The following is a 19,401-nucleotide window of genomic DNA, read 5'->3' as shown; positions in this document are numbered from 1 at the left end:
ACAGCATGTTACTATTTTTGTCTGGTGAGATTTGGGGGATGAGAAGGTGTGCTGAGTCCCAGGTGCTTCCATCCTGATCAGTCCAACAACATAAATGGACCTCTTCAGAGCTGTGTTAGCGGTCTTCCTCCTCAGTTGGCCACATGGCATCCCTTCTCAGAAACAGCTCTGAGAGATTTAAGTGTAGACGTTGTTGAGACATTGCTGAGAACATGCTAGAAAGCAATGACAAAGTTGTGCTCAATTCAGCAAGCATGCCTCGGATAAGAAGGGCTGTGGCCACGTGCTCCCTGACATCCTCCTCCTTACCATTCTAAGCCATGGATCTAAAAATGATGTCTAGGAATAATGCTACAGGAATACTTCTTAGGGAACAATTAGTGGGGATTAAACTACTAAGGCAGAAAAACCTTACCTAATTTATCTGCACCTAGGGATCGTGTTTAAAGGAGGGTTTTGAGTGTCTTCAGATGGGAACCACTGGTTCAATGCATAGCACCAGATTTTTCCTGTACTATTTTAATGACTAATAAGAAATTATCACAGTCTAAGTAATTCAAATGTATTCCCTTATCTCAAAATAAAATTAATAAAAATTATATCCTGTTCATCAACAAACTAGTTCTCTTTTTGCTCATGAAAATATCCCAGTTCATTTTTATCTCAGAGCTGATATTTCTTGCTCATTTAGCTTTCTTTCATAACACTAAGCCACTGTATGCTGTCTGCATAGCTATTTGTATTTTCTAAATTACTTTTCCTAGTATTACTTTATTCTATCAGTAATGATCATATACTGCATTGTTTTATGCTAAATATTACACTTAATCTAGTAGTCTTCATTCTGATGCTTAGTAAAATTTGCAAGGATTATTCAAAGCATCCTAAAGACTTTTTATCATTGGTTACTGATGTTAATATATATTAATGACTCTGCTTGAATGCTTTCAAAATACTATTGGGACTTTCAGGTCAGTTCTCCTCTTTCAATACAGCCACTGTTTTTCACAGAGACAGGTAAAGAATGGAAGAGGAAACATATTTGCCCTTGCAAAACATTAAAATCCTGCAACTCTACATTAGTGCACCGGGCTGCTTTCTCACAGGGCTTCTTCCCGAGGTCGCTTGCGTATTAGCAAAATCCTGGCTCTGCATAGCATCTGGTTCTCGGTCTCCTGTAGCAAACACATCACTTAGGGCAGGGGGGCATGGCTGGAAGCTTCTCAGACTGTCCACCAATACACTGATAGGGATTAATAAGGTTGCATCCCAACCCCGTGCAGCAGCCAGCAGGACACAATCGCAGCAGGTCCCTGCAGTAGTTTCTGCTGCCTCACATTGGACAGGCCCTTATTTAGTCTTGACAGCGCTGCTGAAGATGCGAACCGCAGCTCACGGATATGATCACACAGCTCTTTCTTTTCTGGTAGGACTTTATATCGAAGTTTGTACTGTTTTTCATTTTCAATAGCCCAAGAGAAATGGAGTGCTCCCTCCCAGAGCAGTGGGAACATGCGTCTTCACTAGTGCTCCCTCTTTGGATCCAGCCACCCGTGTCCTCTCAGAAACTGGAGGGGTAGAGAGGCATTTCCAAAAACAGAGGCTGCAAATATTAGGGAGTAGGTACAAACAACATCATTGCAAGGCCCTTGCTATTGCACTGGTAATGAACCATCTCTGGAGAGGCATTACACCAAGTGCTGTACCAGTTATGTAGGTACTCTTTCATCTCTGAACAAATAACCACTTGTACACAACAAAACATAATGTATCAATTTTGCTTTCAAAGCAAACATGGTAAATAAAGCAAGGGCTCTACAAGGCACATTTTTTTCTTTGTTTTTTTTAAGAAGCACAACTGCAAGGCGCAGTTGTGCAACTTTCTCAGACGCAAACCTTGTTTTAGGCTTACACCTTCAGTTGTCTTGCAACAGGAATTTCCCATTTCTTGCTCACATGTTTTTGTATGGGCATACACATGCCAATAGATACATTGCATCACTGCAAAAAGTGGTGCAATTTTACCCAGAGGTCGGTTTTCCTCACAAAACTGACTGAGGTATGTGTGAAAGGCTGCCCTGACACGTGCAACTGTTACTGGTAAAACTTGGTAGCATAGAACAGGCTGGGACATTCTCATACTAAAATTACTCATTTATTTAAATTAACAAACAAGTGTTTGTTAGAGGTGTTTCTCCCCAAACAGACTGCAAAAACTCTGTGGTAGGCACTCAGGATTTTTTGCCTGCTGAAAAAATACAAGTTTATATAGCAAGCCACTTGTACACTACCTTCATTCCTCAAAAAGACAATATGTTGTTGAACAACAATTAAAATAGTTGAAATAGCAGGTGCTACAGTTGTTCCAAATTAAAAGTTCACCATGACCTCACAGCAGAAGAGGAACCCAAACGAGTAGCCTCTGCTTCTGTTCACCTTTGCTCTAACCACAAGTGTAGAACATCTCAGCTACGTATTTTGTTTTACATAATGAAGAATGTATCACAAGACAAATTTATCTTATGACTTTTAATTCTTTAAGTGCATCTTGTCAAGTTCATATATGCATGTAGATTATTCTAATACAACCTTACTATTACAGTCCTCAAAACCTCATTTGGGATAATGAGGTCACAGGTACAAAAGCCTTGGTCAACCTCCACAAGTTATAGCAAGGATTACTAACAGAAAAAAAAAATATTCAAGCAAGATACCACATACCATGTTTTATTAGTGGGGTATTTTGGGGAAAGATGTAGGCAGTCTGAGTAGAAGTGTCTCAGTTAAAAATTGCTACAGATACTACACCCAATCACAAACATACATGTTTTCTCCTTCTGGAATGGGCAGAACAGAGTTCATTTCCACACTAAGTATTTAAGAAAATTTTTTCAGTATCAGATATTTTCTAACAGAAAAATTCTGTCAAAGCTGCTGAAACAGGAAGGGAGCACAAGTGAAGGACAACAAATGAGATATTGTTTAAACAAAAGGCAGTTTTAGCATTTGACGTTGATCGTAAGCTTTTCACGAATGCACCTTGGTCTTGAAATGCAAGAATCAGAATCATTAGGTTGGAAAAAGACCTTTAAGGTCATTGAGTCCAACCATTAACCTAACACTGCCAAGTTCACCACTAAACTGTGTCCCTAAGCACCACACCTACATGTCTTTTAAATACCTCCAGGGATGGTGACTCTACCACCTCCCTGGGCAGCCTGTTCCAATGCTTGACCACTCTCTCCACAAAGAAATTTTTCCTAATATCCAGTCTAAACCTCCCCTGGCACAACTTGAGGCCATTTCGTCTTGTTCTATCGCTAGTTGCTTGGGAGAAGAGACCAACACCCTCGTCGCCACAACCCCCTTTCAGGTAGTTGTAGGGAGCAACAAGATCTCCCCTCAGCCTCCTCTTCTCCAGACTAAACAACCCCAGTTCCCTCAGCTGCTCCTCGTAAGACTTGTTCTCTAATGAAAGGCCTTAAATAAATTCTGTACTTATGGAAGGTTCCAGCAGTATAATGAGAATATAAAATATAAACACAAAGAACAAAGTCTTCTTCTGTTTTTCTTTTTTTTTTTGTAATCCAATTAACTAGAATTTCTAAACACACTGACATTCACACCCCATAGAACTTAGTTTTTTGTTTTCCACAATACAAGAAAGAACACAGATAAGCTGTTTACACATTTCAAATCCCCATCCTGCTATAGGTAAACCATAAATTAACATTATGTGAGCAAAACAGCTGAACTTTTAATCAAGACCAATATTTAGTAGCATAGCACCAGAGCAAAAACCAAGGCATTAGTACAAATTTTCTCTAAACAATTACAGACTGCTGACTACAGAGAGCTACAGCTTTTGAATACAAGGAAACATACTGAACCCCAAGCAGTTTCTTTCACTGTTTACTATTAAAAGAATCTTTGCCTTTTCATAAAAGGCAAAAAAAGAAAAAAAAGAGGTGGTGGATTAGAGACTAAAGTGCTGCAGCCAGATCTTTTTTCTGGTTGGTTGTCCCATTAATGATTTCTTTAACAAATATTCCTAAAGATATAAAGATATTAATTCAGCATAACCTATGCAAGCATTTAGACACCTAGAGTAGATAGTGCTCTTTGAATCCTGTAAAGTATTTTTTCTCCTAAAACAGTTTTTGATAGCTGGATGATTTAGAATCCAAGATTTTAAGGACTGCCACAGGGATGCAGTAGGTTTCTAAAATTCTCTTCAGAATATGCTTGAAGTGATCCTATTGAACTTTCATTGCTCACTAACTCCACTTTAGCATTGAGGGGCAAATCATCCTCCCCACTATCCTCTCCCCAGGGAACTTCATGACTGAGTGTTCATCAGATAGCTAGGATGATTATGTCTAATTAGAGTATGATAACAAAAACAACAGGGGAAGCCTCAAACTTCCTGTAAAACACTAAGAAAAGATGTAAACACTTATTAAACAATTTGAGACTCAAGTAATAACACTAGCAACAAAGGAATGGGTATTCCTATGTTCTCCCAAAGCTGGAGTTTTTGGATATTGTCTGAGAGCAGGATCGGTCATCTTAATCAACATTATCAGGAGTGACTGGCAGTTCAAGGGCTTAGCTGTAGGTAAGTTATCATCACTGCAGGACTAGCAATTTCTCTCCCCTCCTTCCTTTGACTACTTCAGTCCATAACAACAGAATTTTTTTCCACACTTATTTTCACAACTGAATGAATTATTAAGGATAGCCAAGACTTCAGTACAGTAAGTACTGTATAAACGTGGAGAAGAGGAAGAAACAACTGTTGAGCAGAAGCAACAGGGTCACAAAGCCCTTTTTCACTGCCCATTTCATGAATGTAGTTTTTTTAAACTACTGTATACAATTTTAAATATAAGGTTCATCAGACATGTTGCTTGGAATACTAGAACAGTGTAACTTACCAGCAAAGACACAATTTTGAACTTTAGACAAAGCTTACTGCAACACCATACTGGAAAACGCAGCATCTGGCAAAATGATATTACAACTTGCTTTGAAGGACATAACCCAACATACACAGTGTAAACAGATAAAAGACACTTGACAAAAGTGTGATTTCCCTAGATTTCCAAAGTATATTAGCAGCAGAGTTTTGGGATTTTGTTTGTTTGGGTTTTTTTGTTTATTATTTGGTGGATGGTTTTGGTATTGGGTTTTTTGAGGGTTTTTTGTGTTTTGTTTAAGTTTGCTGTAGAATTTTTCAGATTTTCTTCAGCAATTAAAAAAAATTCTTTAATACCACAAGCATGCAAAGGACAGAGATGTGCCTAAAACTCAAAAGTCTGTGTGCTTGGGATCTCATCATGTTTTTGAAGCCTTTCAGAAGAAAAATATAGGGGTGTGCACTAAAAGATTCCAGATTTTTGGAATATAACATCATCTAGATCATTATCGATAGGAGAAGGAAGACACTTCATTATTTTTTAAACAGCATAGTAAGAGAATTTTGTAAAAATCTTAAGGTTTTTTTATAGAGTAAGTTAGAAAACATTACACAGTTAACAGTTCTAGACTGGCCTAAGTATCCTAAATAACGAACGCCTTCCAAAAATAATGCTGAGTGAGAAAACACATACTGAATAGTCAGATACCTATCAAATTTGACAGACAGATGACAATCTTAATCTATTATTTGGGAAAAGTAACACTACCATTGTTTTTGTAAATGGCATTAAGTATTATCTATACAGTGTCCCTATCTGTGTAAGAATGCAAAGAGGAGGAAGAGCACTGCCTCTCACCTAACAGCAACTATATTCATCTAATGCCCTCGGTCTGCATCATCAACTCCTGGGAAGGGCAGGTGTGGGGAAGAAAGGATTAGGAAGGCAAGGAAAAAAAAACCTCAAAAAAAAAATCAACCCCATTTGTGTATGCAGGTAAACAACAGGCAGAACACACCATTCAGGCTGCAGTGAGGGTGCCTGGACTCACGGCACGGTCCTCAGGACAGTGCAGCTAGGTCGGGTAGGAACAGCAGAAGCCTGTGTAGGCAGAAAAGGAGGCATCAGAAGTCCTGTACAGCACTTTCCACGATGTGAATGCAGACATATTGCCTAAGGTACTTATGATAGTGCTCCACTGTTGGAAAAGCTTTTGTGTTCCTATTCACCATGCCCATCAGATCCTGGGTTTTCATTATGAGGAAAAGTAGTAACTAATAGCAGCACTGATGCAAAGGCTTTGTCACAGTGATGATCAGAGTTTGTGGTTAACCAGCCAGTGCTTTCAAAGTGTTAGCTGTTACAAAAAGCAGCCACTTCAAAAACAGCATTAAAAGCACAGCTCAGTACACAAACGGGATCACAATTTTTCTGCACTTCGGGTAGTCTTCAAATTTCTCAAGGTACCATCTGAAAAACAAAGACAGAAGCCTGATGAGTACTAAGTCTTCAAAATACTGTCAAAGAAATTGAGTAATTGTACATTGTGGTCAATTCAATTCATATATTTTCTGGCTACTAACCAGAAAAATGCCTTTAGAGCCTACTCTGTATAGAAAACTGTCATTTACCACACTCATCCTAATGACATCTAATCACCAACTACAACAAAACAAAGTTACTGATTTGCCATTGCTGACAGCAAACTAGCAGAGGTGGCCAGAGCAGCCAGGGAAAGAATAGCCTGTTGTTGTAAAATGTACAGTTGGGCATCCTGAATATTTGTATTTTAGAAGTAGAGGGGAAAAAAAACCCCCAACATTCAAGGGGATAACATGTCAAATTATATAATGACTTCATGTGGAAGCAAGTGATGCTCCACAGACTGGAATGACAGACAGTCCTATTCTGCATAGAAACATCTTCAGTTCCCATCAGGATGTGGATAATCAAACTGAATGTGACAAACATTACACTAGACTTACTGCTAAACCCCCTCAAAGACCATCACTATTTTCAAATACAGTCAGTTTTAAAAGAATAAATGCATAGTGCTACCAAATATTATTTGTCTGATCACCGTATATAACAAATATATTTACTCCCATTTTCAAATATTTATTCTTCTGCTTCTCTAAAATAAAAAAGAAAGGAATTAACTTCATCTGGGGTCCCCAAAGATGCAGGTATTCATATTATTAACAGCTAGTTGCAAGATCAAAGCTGGAATAAGCAAAGAACAAAACATGCAATGCATGATTACCTGCAGCTATGGGATACCAGCATTACATTATTTATCCTTTTCAGTCATTTACTCTAAGTTTATCATACTTACAGACTACACCAAAATATTTCTTAACTTGCATGCAATTGCTACTTTTAGTTTTTTTTTCTGTACCCCTCTTCCATTTTAATGCATTTTCTTTTAGTGCAAATTACTCTTCAACAACCTTCAGCATTTCATAAGCTCTGTAAGTCAAGAGGTCTGAAAGAGCTCTGTCAAAAAGCTTAAGATAGACAGAAACATGGAATTTGAGCCTGAAGAACATACAAGGAAAGGCTGAGGAACCTGGCATTGCTGAGTCTGGTGGGGAAAAGACTATGGGGCCCTGTTATTGCTGCCTATAGGTACTGGAAGGGGAGTTAACACTCCCTTTAAGGAGCAAAACTATGAATGAAATGCAGACTCTTGCAGCTGGAATGCAGTGGCCCCATGCAGAAGCGCAGGCCAGAGAGACTGGCTAGATAGCAGCTCTGCACAAAAGGACATGAACATCCTGGTAGACAAGTTGAACATGAGTCAGTAATGGATCCCTGCAACGATGAAGGCTAACTGCATACTGGCCTGCTTTAACAAGTATAGAGCCTCCAAGTCAAGAGAAGTGCTTATTCTCCACTACTCAGCAGTTGAGAGCCTGCATCTGCATTACTGCCTCCAGTGCAACAGAGAAGAATCCAGCAGATGGTCATTAAGACAACTGCATAGCTGGAACACATGATGTAAGAAGAAAGATTGAGGGTACACTAGGCTTGTTCAGCTTGGAAAAGAAGTTAAAAGGCAGATCTAATTGCAGTCTTCCACTACCTACAGCGATACTAGAGAGAAGACAAAGCCATACTCTCCTTGACAAAGCCATATCCTCTTTGGAGGCACATAGCAAGTGGACAAGTGGCAGGGGATAAAAGTTGCAACATCAAAAATTCCAACTGGGCATAAGGGAAAAACCTTCTTCCCCACGAGAATGAGAAAAATCCTGTTCCAGTGCTTAGCCAGCAACGTGGTGAAACCTCCACTCTTGGAGACACTCAGAACTCAACTGCATGAAGCCCTGGGCAATCTGGCCTTGTGGTTAGCCCTGGCTGGAGCAGGTCACATCAAATGACTGGATTGGACATCCTTCAGATGCTCCTCCCCATCTAAACTATTTGATGACTCTGCTCAGTAACAGAAGGTAGTAAAAAAAGGAAAGATGGTCACAGGCAACAGGCTTGGGAGGTTCAGGTTAGATAGCAGGAAATACTTGTTCACTGGGAATGTAATATAGAACTGGAACACCCACAAAAAAGGTGCAGGAAAAACTCCATTTCTGGAGGTTTTCAAGACTCCACTAGACATAGCCATGGCTGCCCTGACACTGTTAGCAATGGCATTTTTTTCAGCCTATTTCCTCCATAAATTCAGATTTATTTCCTCTTATACCACTAAGTATCAGCATGAGAACCAAAGCAGGAAGCTGAAAATAACCAAAAATAAGATTAAGGTGTTTAATAATTGTGTTCAAATTCTTTTAAATATGCTATTCCTTAAAGAGAATTCTTTCAAGAAACAAGTCTTCTTAAACTATGATCCTGCTGTTAGCAGGAAAGCCACATTACGAATACAGTACATTAGCTGTCAGACTGTTTAATTACAGAGCTGAGACTTTATTAAATATCATCTACCAGAACTGTTTTCATATTGTCTATACACTTGATTATAGACAATGTGATAGACTTGACTGTAAAGGATGCCTGTAACAGAAGCCATTAGAGTGATTTTCAAAATTGTAATATTATAGAAACAAGTTTGAGCTGCAAGGGGAAGTATAGTATGTGATTAAGTAAAGAATTTTCCCCAATGTGTCTATAATCTTTACAAGTCCAGGATGAACTATGACCATTTAAAAGCCATTATTCTGGCCATCTCATTGTACATTGTGTGTGCTTATGCTGCTTAGGCTTAGTACTATCCCTTTGAAATTCTCATATACTCAAAGAATATTCTCTATCTGCAGTAGCAAAGTCTTTCACAAGACTTGCTCTACAACATCCCTATGGGGTGAGGCATAATTTGTAAAATGGAAAGGAAGTGTGGCATAGAGACAACAGAAATTATAGGACACAAACACTTACTGGTGGTGTTGCTTTGCCCTTGAACCCAAGATGAAAAGCGTACACAACGCAAATGCAAGGCTTTCAATGGTGCAGCAGGCAAGGGCAAACCCAAACCATTCCAGGATCTCTCCAAAGAAGTTGGCTCCACTGACATACTCAAACAATCCTCCTAAAACCAGGACAGAAGTTATTTTAAAGGCACCTTAATCAAGATGTCCAATGTTCTTTTTTACTGTAAGTCCAATAAGAACTATATCACCAATGTTTCTATCTATATAATTTTAAAGGCAGTGGAAGCAGTGTTTTTCAGTTCAAGCTGTACTATGAAGGATCACTCCAAACCTCATTCTAAGACAGACCTTCTCCAGCTCCATTTTATCTCTTTAAATCCCAAAAGAAAAGCAGATTTACCAGTATCAGAAGCAATTTCATGCCTTTGTAGATAATTAATTAACAATGATATCAAGCTGGCTTTTTGATAAACTAAACCTTTTTTAAATATGTAAAAATAGAAAATAAGCTCCCCTTTAAGAGTCTCAGAAAATACTGCTAGGGTTAGTTAGCATACAATGTTTAACTTCTTTAATCTAAAGTACTTCAGAAATTAATAATAATATTGTTCATAATTAACTTATGAATTAAAGTTCTAAAATTTATTCTCTAGCTTAAAATGTGTTGCCCTTTTGTTCCTGTCCCCCATAAGGTCTACTACTTCAGCCCTGACACTCAGTGAAATAAGTAATTAGCAATCTGCATTACATGTATTTTATAGCCAATTATGCATAAACAGTCAGTACTCACCTGCTGGGAATTTTATAAAGGAAGAATTTGCACCTTAATTCCAAAGTTAGTGTACAAGTTGGTAACATTTCAGTATGTGCTTTACCAGTGGGACCAAACAAACATATATTTGCCAAGTGTAATAAAGGCCATGTTTTGACCTTGCTTTAATTGCTTTGCTTTTGTGACAAAAAAGAAGCAGAATTCTAGCAGTTTAAATTGGATAAGCAATATCAAAAAGACCAACTCCTCCTGACGGTGCAGCAAATAAGACATTATTGCCTTCATAACTTTTTTGTACACTGAACATAGCACAGTATGTTTATATTCATTTTTTACATGGTCACTACATCTATTAAAGATATAAAGTTATATTCTTGGTGAAAAAAATATACTGTCTTATACATCTAGTTCTTCCAGTTTTATTAAAAGAATCTTACTGAAAACGAAGAGAGCAACAACTAAAGGAAAAACTCAGAGAAAGAGCAGAATTCAGGGGTAACTATTATTCTCCTGTTCTCACTGAGTGTAATATACCTGAAAGAGTCTAATGCTTCCAAAAGTGTCAATATGCATTAACACTTCAGTAGGCTCCATAAGAAATACTTTCATTTCCTCCATTTTCCCATGAAGGACGGAACTTAGAATGCCTAACTTCCTCTGGATTTCTGTCCTCTCTTCCCTGCGTCTCCCTTACTCCAGTGGTTGTTCTCCGATTACCCAAGAACCCTCTCTCTTCATACATGGGACAACAGAAGATGGGCCAGCCACACAGTCACGTAAGTAGCTGAGTACTTTCTGCCTGCCCCCCACTACTGGGATGACAATTTAAGTCTTCTTTCTCCACCCATCTGTGCTTCTTATAAAAGTCGTGGAATGCTATGTTACATTTTTACTACGTTTTAAAACTACAGTCAAAGTTGGTCAAGAAATTCAAAGACTCACACAAGCCACATGATATCATGAAATAGATCCTTTAGAATACTTGGCTTAAGGGGGAAATAAAATATTTCCCACATGATGAGATCACTTCTTAAGGTTGACCGCTACTTCCAGTTCCCTCTATCATAAGTGACTATTCCCCTTAAAATACACCAAGCTTTAGAAGATCTTCTTTACACAGAATCATTTTAGGTTAGAAGGGACCTCTTGAGATCATTTAGTCCAACTGCTCCCAGCTCAAGCAGAGTCAGCTAGAGCAGGTTGCCCAGCACCACATCCAGTCAGGTTTTGAGTATCTCAACAGATTGAGGCTTCCACAACCTCTTGGAGCAATCCGTTCCAGTATTTGACCACTCTCACAGCAAAAAATACGTTCAGATGGAATTTCATGTGGTTTAATTTGTACCCGGTGCCTTTGGTCCTGTCACTGGGCACCGCTAAGAACAGCCTGGCTCCCTCTCCTTCATTCCCTCCCATCAGGTATTTATATACATTGCTAAGATCCCCCTGAGCCTTTTCTGCTCCATGCTGAACAGTCCCAGCTCTCTCAGCCTCTCCTCATATGAGATGTTTATTTTGCTATATAAATTTCTGTAACATTTTTACTCACCTCTTGGTATCTTGTAACCAGTTTCACCTGGTTTTCTCAGATTTCTGAGAATATGATCAGAATGGATATTGATTGCCATGCCGATCAACCACCCTATAAAACCTGAAGAGAAATATTTAAATAGTATCTTTAATACACTGAGCTGAAGTGCTCAATCAGAAAATAAATTACAGTCTTATCACACATTAGGCATGTTATTTCAAAGCAGTAATAATGTACACAGTATATGCATGTCTGGTGACATCTTGCACAATCCCAGTCCCACACTGAGCTCTTCAGTCAGCAGAGCTCACAGTAATCAATAGGTGTCCAGATAGGAAGAGTACGATAAGTATAAAGTTTATTATTATGTTGCTAGGCTTACATAAAAGTATGCATGTCCATATATACAGGTGTAATGTGTATATTTCCCTAACTTCCATGTGGAAAATCAAATATATAAAAATTTTAAACACTGGAAGAACCATCCATTCTCATTCCAGTCAAAAGGACACATCTTGGTGTTGTCTTCACCCCACTTTCTTTAATATTGACAAAATACCAGCAATTCCACAGCAGACTTCTTTGCAATAAAAGGCATAGTGAAACTGTGAAGGAATTGTGCACCATTTACTGTTCTCTTGTGTCATTTGGCAAGATGGCTTAACCTTTACACTAAGTTTTCATAGAAACTGAGATTACTGTAGCATCCCACATCCTTACGTCTTGTTGCCAGCATCGCATGGGATAAATCAAAAGGAATTAAGGACTGAATTTCAGTATTTTCACCCTTCCATTTTGAGTCTCTGGCTACATGTTACCTACGCTATCTTCCTTTGAAGGCAGCATTCCTTGTTGCTATGAGTAGACAACATTTGTGATCTGATGGTAATATATTGCATTGCTTTGAATCCACCTCCAAAGCTATTGAGTTTTATTTAAATTGCGAAGTAAATGCCAGCGAGGTGCTTCTTGAATAAAGTCACTCTGTTCATACAGCAGAGTGCAGTAAGTTTCCACTAGCAATCAATCAGGGACTGTAGATGCCAAATGCAAAGTGTCTTCTGTAGTAAAATTTTATCATAATCCTTTCAACTATATATTCAGTGTAACTACACCACCACGAGATGGATTAGATCAATGATTTTACAGACCAATTCATATAAAGACAATATTTGAAAACACAGGGTGAATAATTCAAATACTGTTAAATTCTACTTTTTGGAAAACAGACAATTTTATCTTTTTTCCTTCAAAACAGAGGTCTATCCAAACAGACAATACTGAACTCCTGCTGCATCCAGCAACAGAAATAGTTTGCTTCTCTCAGCATTAGTAATTATGTATCAATTTGCTAATTGCCAGAAAAGATTGAGACTACCTTGGAAAACAAGGCATGTTATTCATGCAAGTAAATAAGCAACTCATTATCTCTATCCATACTATAATTTGAAAGGAAGTTTCTTAACAAGCACACAGATTAATTGTACTTAAATGTAAACAATAATTTCTGCTAATTTACTTCAGTCTTAGCATCAGGAAAAATCTGTACTGAAAGTTAGTATCAGTTCTAGGAAGAATAATAAATTTCTTTCTCAGGAGAGGAAATGAGAGACCCTTTGACTTCTCCGACATGCCACAGTCATTTTGGAGAATGTTACCTGTGTATTCTGTATTAGTATCTGTTTGTAAATTAGTATGTGAACTACTAAGAACTTGTTCAGATAATGCAAAAAGACTGGAGCTTGATTTAAGACTGCCCAGTTACTACAGAAGATCAGTTTGATTCTGTGCGTTTTTTTACCCCTGTTATTTGCAAACTACCATATGCCAGAAGGAAACAATCAAATCTCTCGTCATGGACGAGGCAGTCGATGAATGCAGGCTATTTTCACAGCACTCCTCTTCAAATTCTTTCCCCTGAAGTACTGCATGACCACGTTCCCTGCACCTATACTCTGTGGGCATTGTACTTCACTGGCCTGACTCTCCGATTCTCACCATGGCTGAACCCTGGGACTGCAGTCTACAAAATCAAGAGCGGGGTATGTACCATGATCTGCATGACTTGGCTTCCACCTACGGCAACGGCGGATATGTAAACAGGAAGGGAGCCAAAGCGTACTCCCATGGATACTCAGATCCACAGGATGCACCACGCAATATAGATGAGCTCCCAAGACTATAAAACTCAAGAGGCTTTTTTCCTTCATAAGGATAAACCTGGAGGTTAAGGGCTGAGTTCATACTAGGAGGACACTTGCATAAGAAGGAGAGTAACTAGGTCTATATTGCCAAACAACCTAGTACAACAGAAGAGTATGTGCGCGTTGCTGCACAAGTGCCCTCTTCACCCTCAACCATATAGAATCTCACACAAAAAGACCTACTCCTGCTCTGCTGGCTATTTCAGAGTGACAGTATGGTAACTGCTGTCTGGCTCACCTCCCTGCTCCAGGTTTCAAGAATGTGCCGTGCAAAGTGCTGGATAGAAACAGCAGGAGGACAGTTTCTACAGCTGCGCTGAAAAGCGTCTGGTAGACACTTCAGGTGAACCAGTGCCTCATCTCAGATTGTGTGGTAGTCTTTCCAAGAAAGCACCAAATCATTTGGAGCATCCAAATGCCTACAGATATTAAGATAGATACTAACTCAGATACCTTGGTCATGAGACCATATCCAGATATGGACAATGCCTATGCTCTCGTTGTGTCTGTTCTGTGTAGAGCAGAGGTGGCACGTGTGCTTAGTTGCCTGACTACAAGATGAAAAGCCTCACGCAACAGACTAGGTGCTGATGTTCTGTCACCTGCACCTTCTGAGTTACAGGTACTGCTCTGCTTCGCAGAGCTGCTGGGAATAAAAGTGTTTTGATGCACAGAAGTGTTAGCCATCAACATTAGAAGGAAATAGTTGAACGGGGATTTGAAGGAGTAAGAAAACACATATGGCATACGGCAAAGGGTTTGATGAAGCTAAAGCAACCAAAGGAAGGAATGAGTTTCCAACTAGAAGTGCAGACAGATTAGGAAAGAACACAAGGGTGAAACATGCAGATGCACATGCCCCTGTTTGTAGCATTCACCACTTTAGGTTATCATGGGTGCTCTTGGGAAGTTCACAAGTTTTTTATTGGCACATGTGTGTAAGGTACACTCTGAAAGATTATGAAGTTGTTCCCACATTGGTTTGCAAGCTCATGGTTTTATCAAGTGCTGTACTGCATTTGAAGCAGAACATTTCCATTTCCTCTGAAAACAGATGAGTTCACTGCTCTGAACTAAACCAACACACAGTCCAGAGAAACCATGAGGGAACCACATCAAAGCTGTATTGCTGCTCCAAATCAATTACTGGTGTAGATATAAGCTATTGCTTTCCCAGAATTAACTCCTAAACATCTGAAAACAGACAGTCAATCTGTATACTAAGGCTCCACAGAGAGAAGACATCAGCTGTTTGAAATCTCCCACTATGATAGTTAGTCAGCCTCACTTCTCCAAATTTCTGTCTTCATTGCAGATTTCATTTCAGCTTCCAACTATTGAACCTTGTCTGGCTGCTACTTGTAGACACTCTCCCATTTTTCTTCCACATGTAACTTCATATAAACTGAAGAGATATCTTGTTATACCTCAGCAAATATGCTTTCTTGTTATTTTCTAATCTTGACTTAATTTTTTTTTAGTAATTTTAAACAGAGGCTTAAAGATACTGACAGATGTTTTTCAAGAACTAGAACATAATTGTCCAGTTGTTCAGGGAGTATCCACTGTACAATACAGCGCTTCTGCATTTGAGTTGACCAAAGCTACAAGCGTAAATTGCAGATATTTGGAGGTACCTAACTGGGATGAATAGCAAATAGGAATTATAAATATCCCCTGTGTTCCAGTTATGTTGATGTGCACTACAAGACAAAAAAGCCCAAAAGATATTCTAGTTACAGGAATAAAAGAAACAAGAAGTCTTGGGTTAGGCTGTTTCATAGCCATGCCAAACTTCATCTGAAGATGTAATAACAGTCTCAAAAAAGCCTGTGAGAGAGACTGTTAAAATAGTTGCCACATATACCAGGAACCTTCACTTTCTTAGTTTTCAGGATAACTTTTTAAAGTACTATTTTGACTTACAATAGTCATGAAAGCAACACTTTGCTTATGATTAGCAGTACTGGAAAAAAAATATACATATGTTCCAAAAAAGTATTATTTGTAAAAAAACCAAACTAATCCATACACAGAAGTATTCATAACTGAAGGCAGATAAGCCTAACTATTATCATTTACATCTTTCAGAAATCCTTGAAACTCAAAAAAACCCCAAGGAAACCTGAGTCTTACTACTTCAATTTAAGATCTTTCATTAAGGAGGAATCAATTTATGGCTCCTGACTCATGATTTGTTTACAGCACTGTATTGAGATCAGTTGATTCAGGTACTAAATTAGTCCACCAAAGTCTGCATTGCATCAGAGTCTTCAACAATTTTGATCAACAGTTCTTTTAGTCAGTTTTTTATTGGATCCAAGTTTAAGGAGACTGGAATTTCAAAAGTACCAAGACAATTTCAAGTATATCCAAGTGCCTAGCGCATACTGAAGTCATTCCCTTGTACCTCAATTTCTCCATTTTTAGAGCACAAGCAGTACTGCCTCCTAATCTTGGCAAGAGAATCTACTTCAATTTAAATGTCTTCAATGACATGACAGCTATGACAGACAGTCATGACAGCACAGTGTTCTTCTGCTGTCATCTACAATAACACTGCAATAAAAATAAAAACTTCTTATTCTTGCTGTACAAGGCTTGAGAAATCTGGGAGAAATGCTAACTTGCCCTGGCTCCAGAATAACAACAAGAACAGTACTTGGGCAGATCAAGGATCCACACAGCCCAGTATTCTGCCTTCGACTGACAAGGCAAAAAATTCTGGTTTATCTTCAGATCAGAAAGATCATTCTGTAAAGATTCCCTTAGAAAATGATACTATGTTTTTGACAGTAGGCAAGAGTAGATGCCTAGGAAACAAAAAATAGGGCAAAGACAGTACATTGTCACTAAACATCTTAGCCTTTTAATCATATGCATGGCTTCAAATATAAATGTAACCTCACTTCCTGATAGGAATGAATGATCAACCCCTCCACCCCCTTCCTCGTGGGCCAGTTTTGTTCCTTCACAAAGCCCACACTATATGCATGTGTATATATCCTAGTGCCACAGAGTTTTGGCATTAGAAGTGGTGTCTTGGTATCCAGCAGCTACCCTTACTGGATTGTTACTTGGTGAATTTGTTCACTTCTGGTTGACTGCATACAAACCTTTAGTACCTACAACATCAAGAAACAAGGGATTTCATGTTATGTGGAAAATCTGCTTTGTTTGTTCTAAATCTGTATGCTGCTAGTTCCATTTAATGCTTCAAGTTCCTATCTTCAAAAAAAAACCATGACCCATAGTTACTTCGCCGTTAAAGAATAAAGATGACAGTCAGCTTGTCTAGCACTGATACTGTGGGAATAAGTGTCAGTTCACAGTCCTAAAGTAAAAAATGTTAAAAGGCTTCCAGCTACAGCAAACAAGACAATTAACCATGAGAAAAGCTATAAAATGGGATTGAAGATACTATAAAATTATAATAAGAAATAAAAAGCTGTGAAGACAAACTACGCCAATTGTTCTCATAACATGTTTTAACTCACCTATAATGAAACATGGATCTTTTAACCAGCCTGGAGGGTATTCTGCATAGTTGCTTAAGCTTCGGCCTTGCAAGTATCCATTGTAAACACAGAAGAGAAGCGCTAGCACAAAAGTGAAAAATGGTGTTGGTTTTCCTTCCCGGATCAGAAGAGGAAATATGAGTGCCCTATAGTGAACAGGGAAAGAAAAATTGTTGCATTAACAAACAGAAGATATACTCTTGATATCCAAAACTGTTAAATCCATAATCCATATTATCCTGCTTTTCAAATTCTCAGCAGAGTCTTTGATCCCAGTTCACAAAGATGGTTATGCTTGCTTTAACATCAAAACATTAATTTTGCTGCCTAATCCAAATTACAAGATCATTCCTCTTTCCCCTTCTAACAGAAATGTTCAATTTTGCATCCAAGGCAATTACTTTGACCAGAGCACTAAAGGCAACTGATGTTAAGCACAGCTTATTTTTGTCCTCCTTCATTCCTAAATCCTCAGTGGCATCATCAACCTTTCTGAAACAAGCCAGGTTTCAATCCCTACCCCAAATCCACCAGCACTTTCAGGGGAGAAAGTCAATACCCTTGAAATTAAGCTAATTGAGCTCAGTTTCCTCCTTGCCCTAAAAGTCACTGAAAAACATTAATTGCTTTACCTTGACAATCTTGGTCTACCCTATGACACCTATTAAAAATGTGACAAATCCTCAACTGCCATCCCATTTGGGAAAGGAATCTTGATTGCTTTTCCTGTGGGATTACGTGAGTAAACAAACAAGCGCCAAACAAGAAAAGCAAGTGAATGTTTTTGTGCTCTGCCCCATAGGACTAGGCAACTCCCAATTGCCCATCAATTTAATTACAATCTATAATGATACAGGAGCAGGATTCTTGAAGCCTGAGCATTCTTCATGTGTTTTCCAGCTACCCAGAGACTACTGCTTCAAAGGAGCCTTTCCAGAGGAAGCAAAACTGTAATTGCTTTCAAGAAAGCGTCACAAATTCATTAATATGGTTATTTAAAGCCCGCTACATTACAACAAATGGAATTGGGTAACAGAGGTCTCTCCCAGTCTACGTTCACCTACAGATCAGTCCCTCAGTCCGGCAATAGCAATAAGCAACTGGAAAAAAGAAACTGCGGTACAGCTCAGCCTTCTACACAAACCTTTGCCTTGCGTTTCTAGCTTTTCCCAGACATCGAGGATGAGATAAGATCCCATGCCAAAGCTAATCTCTTTACTCGTAAGAGCAGAAAAAGATGGAGTCAGGGGACACTCCTGGGTTTGCAAAGCCAGTCAGCCACCAGGCCAACCGTACGTTGCATCTCTCTCAACCGTGAGGATGTGGGGAGTACTTCCCGTCAAAAGCAACCGCCTCTCGCAATAAGCGCTGGAAAACAACTGTGCATCAACCATGCGCTCGGCTTAAAACGAGCCTGGCAAATCTATCTCTGTTGAATTAGTACGGTGGCAAAATTACTTGTGGAGCGTTACCAGTAACTATTGTCAATGACTTGAAGGGAACAGCAAAATCTTACCTGACCCAAATACCATTGACTACCTGGTAGCATGAGGCACTCGGCTTTGATAGTATTTTAATGAAACATTGAATACCCTGAGCTGGAAGGGACCCACAAGGATCATCAAGTCCAACTCCTGAAACGAACACTGGAAAATAGCTACTGTTTCACAATATTAAAGTTAGACTGGACTTTCCTCACCCTGCTTCCTTAAGACTACCTGGTCAAGTCATTGCTTAAACAGGGGTCATCACAAGAGCGACAGCTCTAGCGTACAGACAATACGGCTGTAACGAACACTCCGTTTTTATGCCATTTCCAGAAGGCACCGTAGCACTCCACTGCACACCCCGCGGCAGCAAAACCAAGCAGCAAGCACCGCACCGCCACCATTATTTGCTCAGGTCACATAAAAACCTTAACGTAGAGAAGCAGAAAAGACTTTAGCGATTATTACATTAAGTAATTAAAATTAATTAACAGCAGAATCTCAATCCCTGCAGACAGGAAACAGTAGTCGGGCGTGTCTATCAAGTTTGACCCCGAACGGCCACAGAACGGCCCTTCTCCTGCC

At 39.0% G+C, this 19,401-nt stretch overlaps 1 protein-coding gene across 1 annotated transcript; it reads right to left on the bottom strand.

Moving 5' to 3' along the window:
* Positions 1 to 6,322: 6,322 nt before the first annotated feature.
* SRD5A1 (steroid-5-alpha-reductase, alpha polypeptide 1 (3-oxo-5 alpha-steroid delta 4-dehydrogenase alpha 1)) lies at positions 6,323 to 18,723 on the bottom strand. Its single transcript, XM_010284718.1, has 5 exons — positions 18,626 to 18,723; positions 17,309 to 17,481; positions 11,626 to 11,727; positions 9,312 to 9,462; positions 6,323 to 6,389 (listed from the first exon to the last, which is right to left on the bottom strand). Exons 1-5 carry the CDS (start codon positions 18,721 to 18,723, stop codon positions 6,323 to 6,325), a joined length of 591 nt encoding a protein of 196 aa, XP_010283020.1.
* Positions 18,724 to 19,401: the final 678 nt, after the last annotated feature.

This window comes from Phaethon lepturus, unplaced genomic scaffold, assembly GCF_000687285.1.
Source record: "Phaethon lepturus isolate BGI_N335 unplaced genomic scaffold, ASM68728v1 scaffold43023, whole genome shotgun sequence".
NCBI lineage: Eukaryota > Metazoa > Chordata > Aves > Phaethontiformes > Phaethontidae > Phaethon > Phaethon lepturus.
Note: the sequence above shows the minus strand (reverse complement) of the source record. Positions and strands in the feature narration are given on the sequence as shown.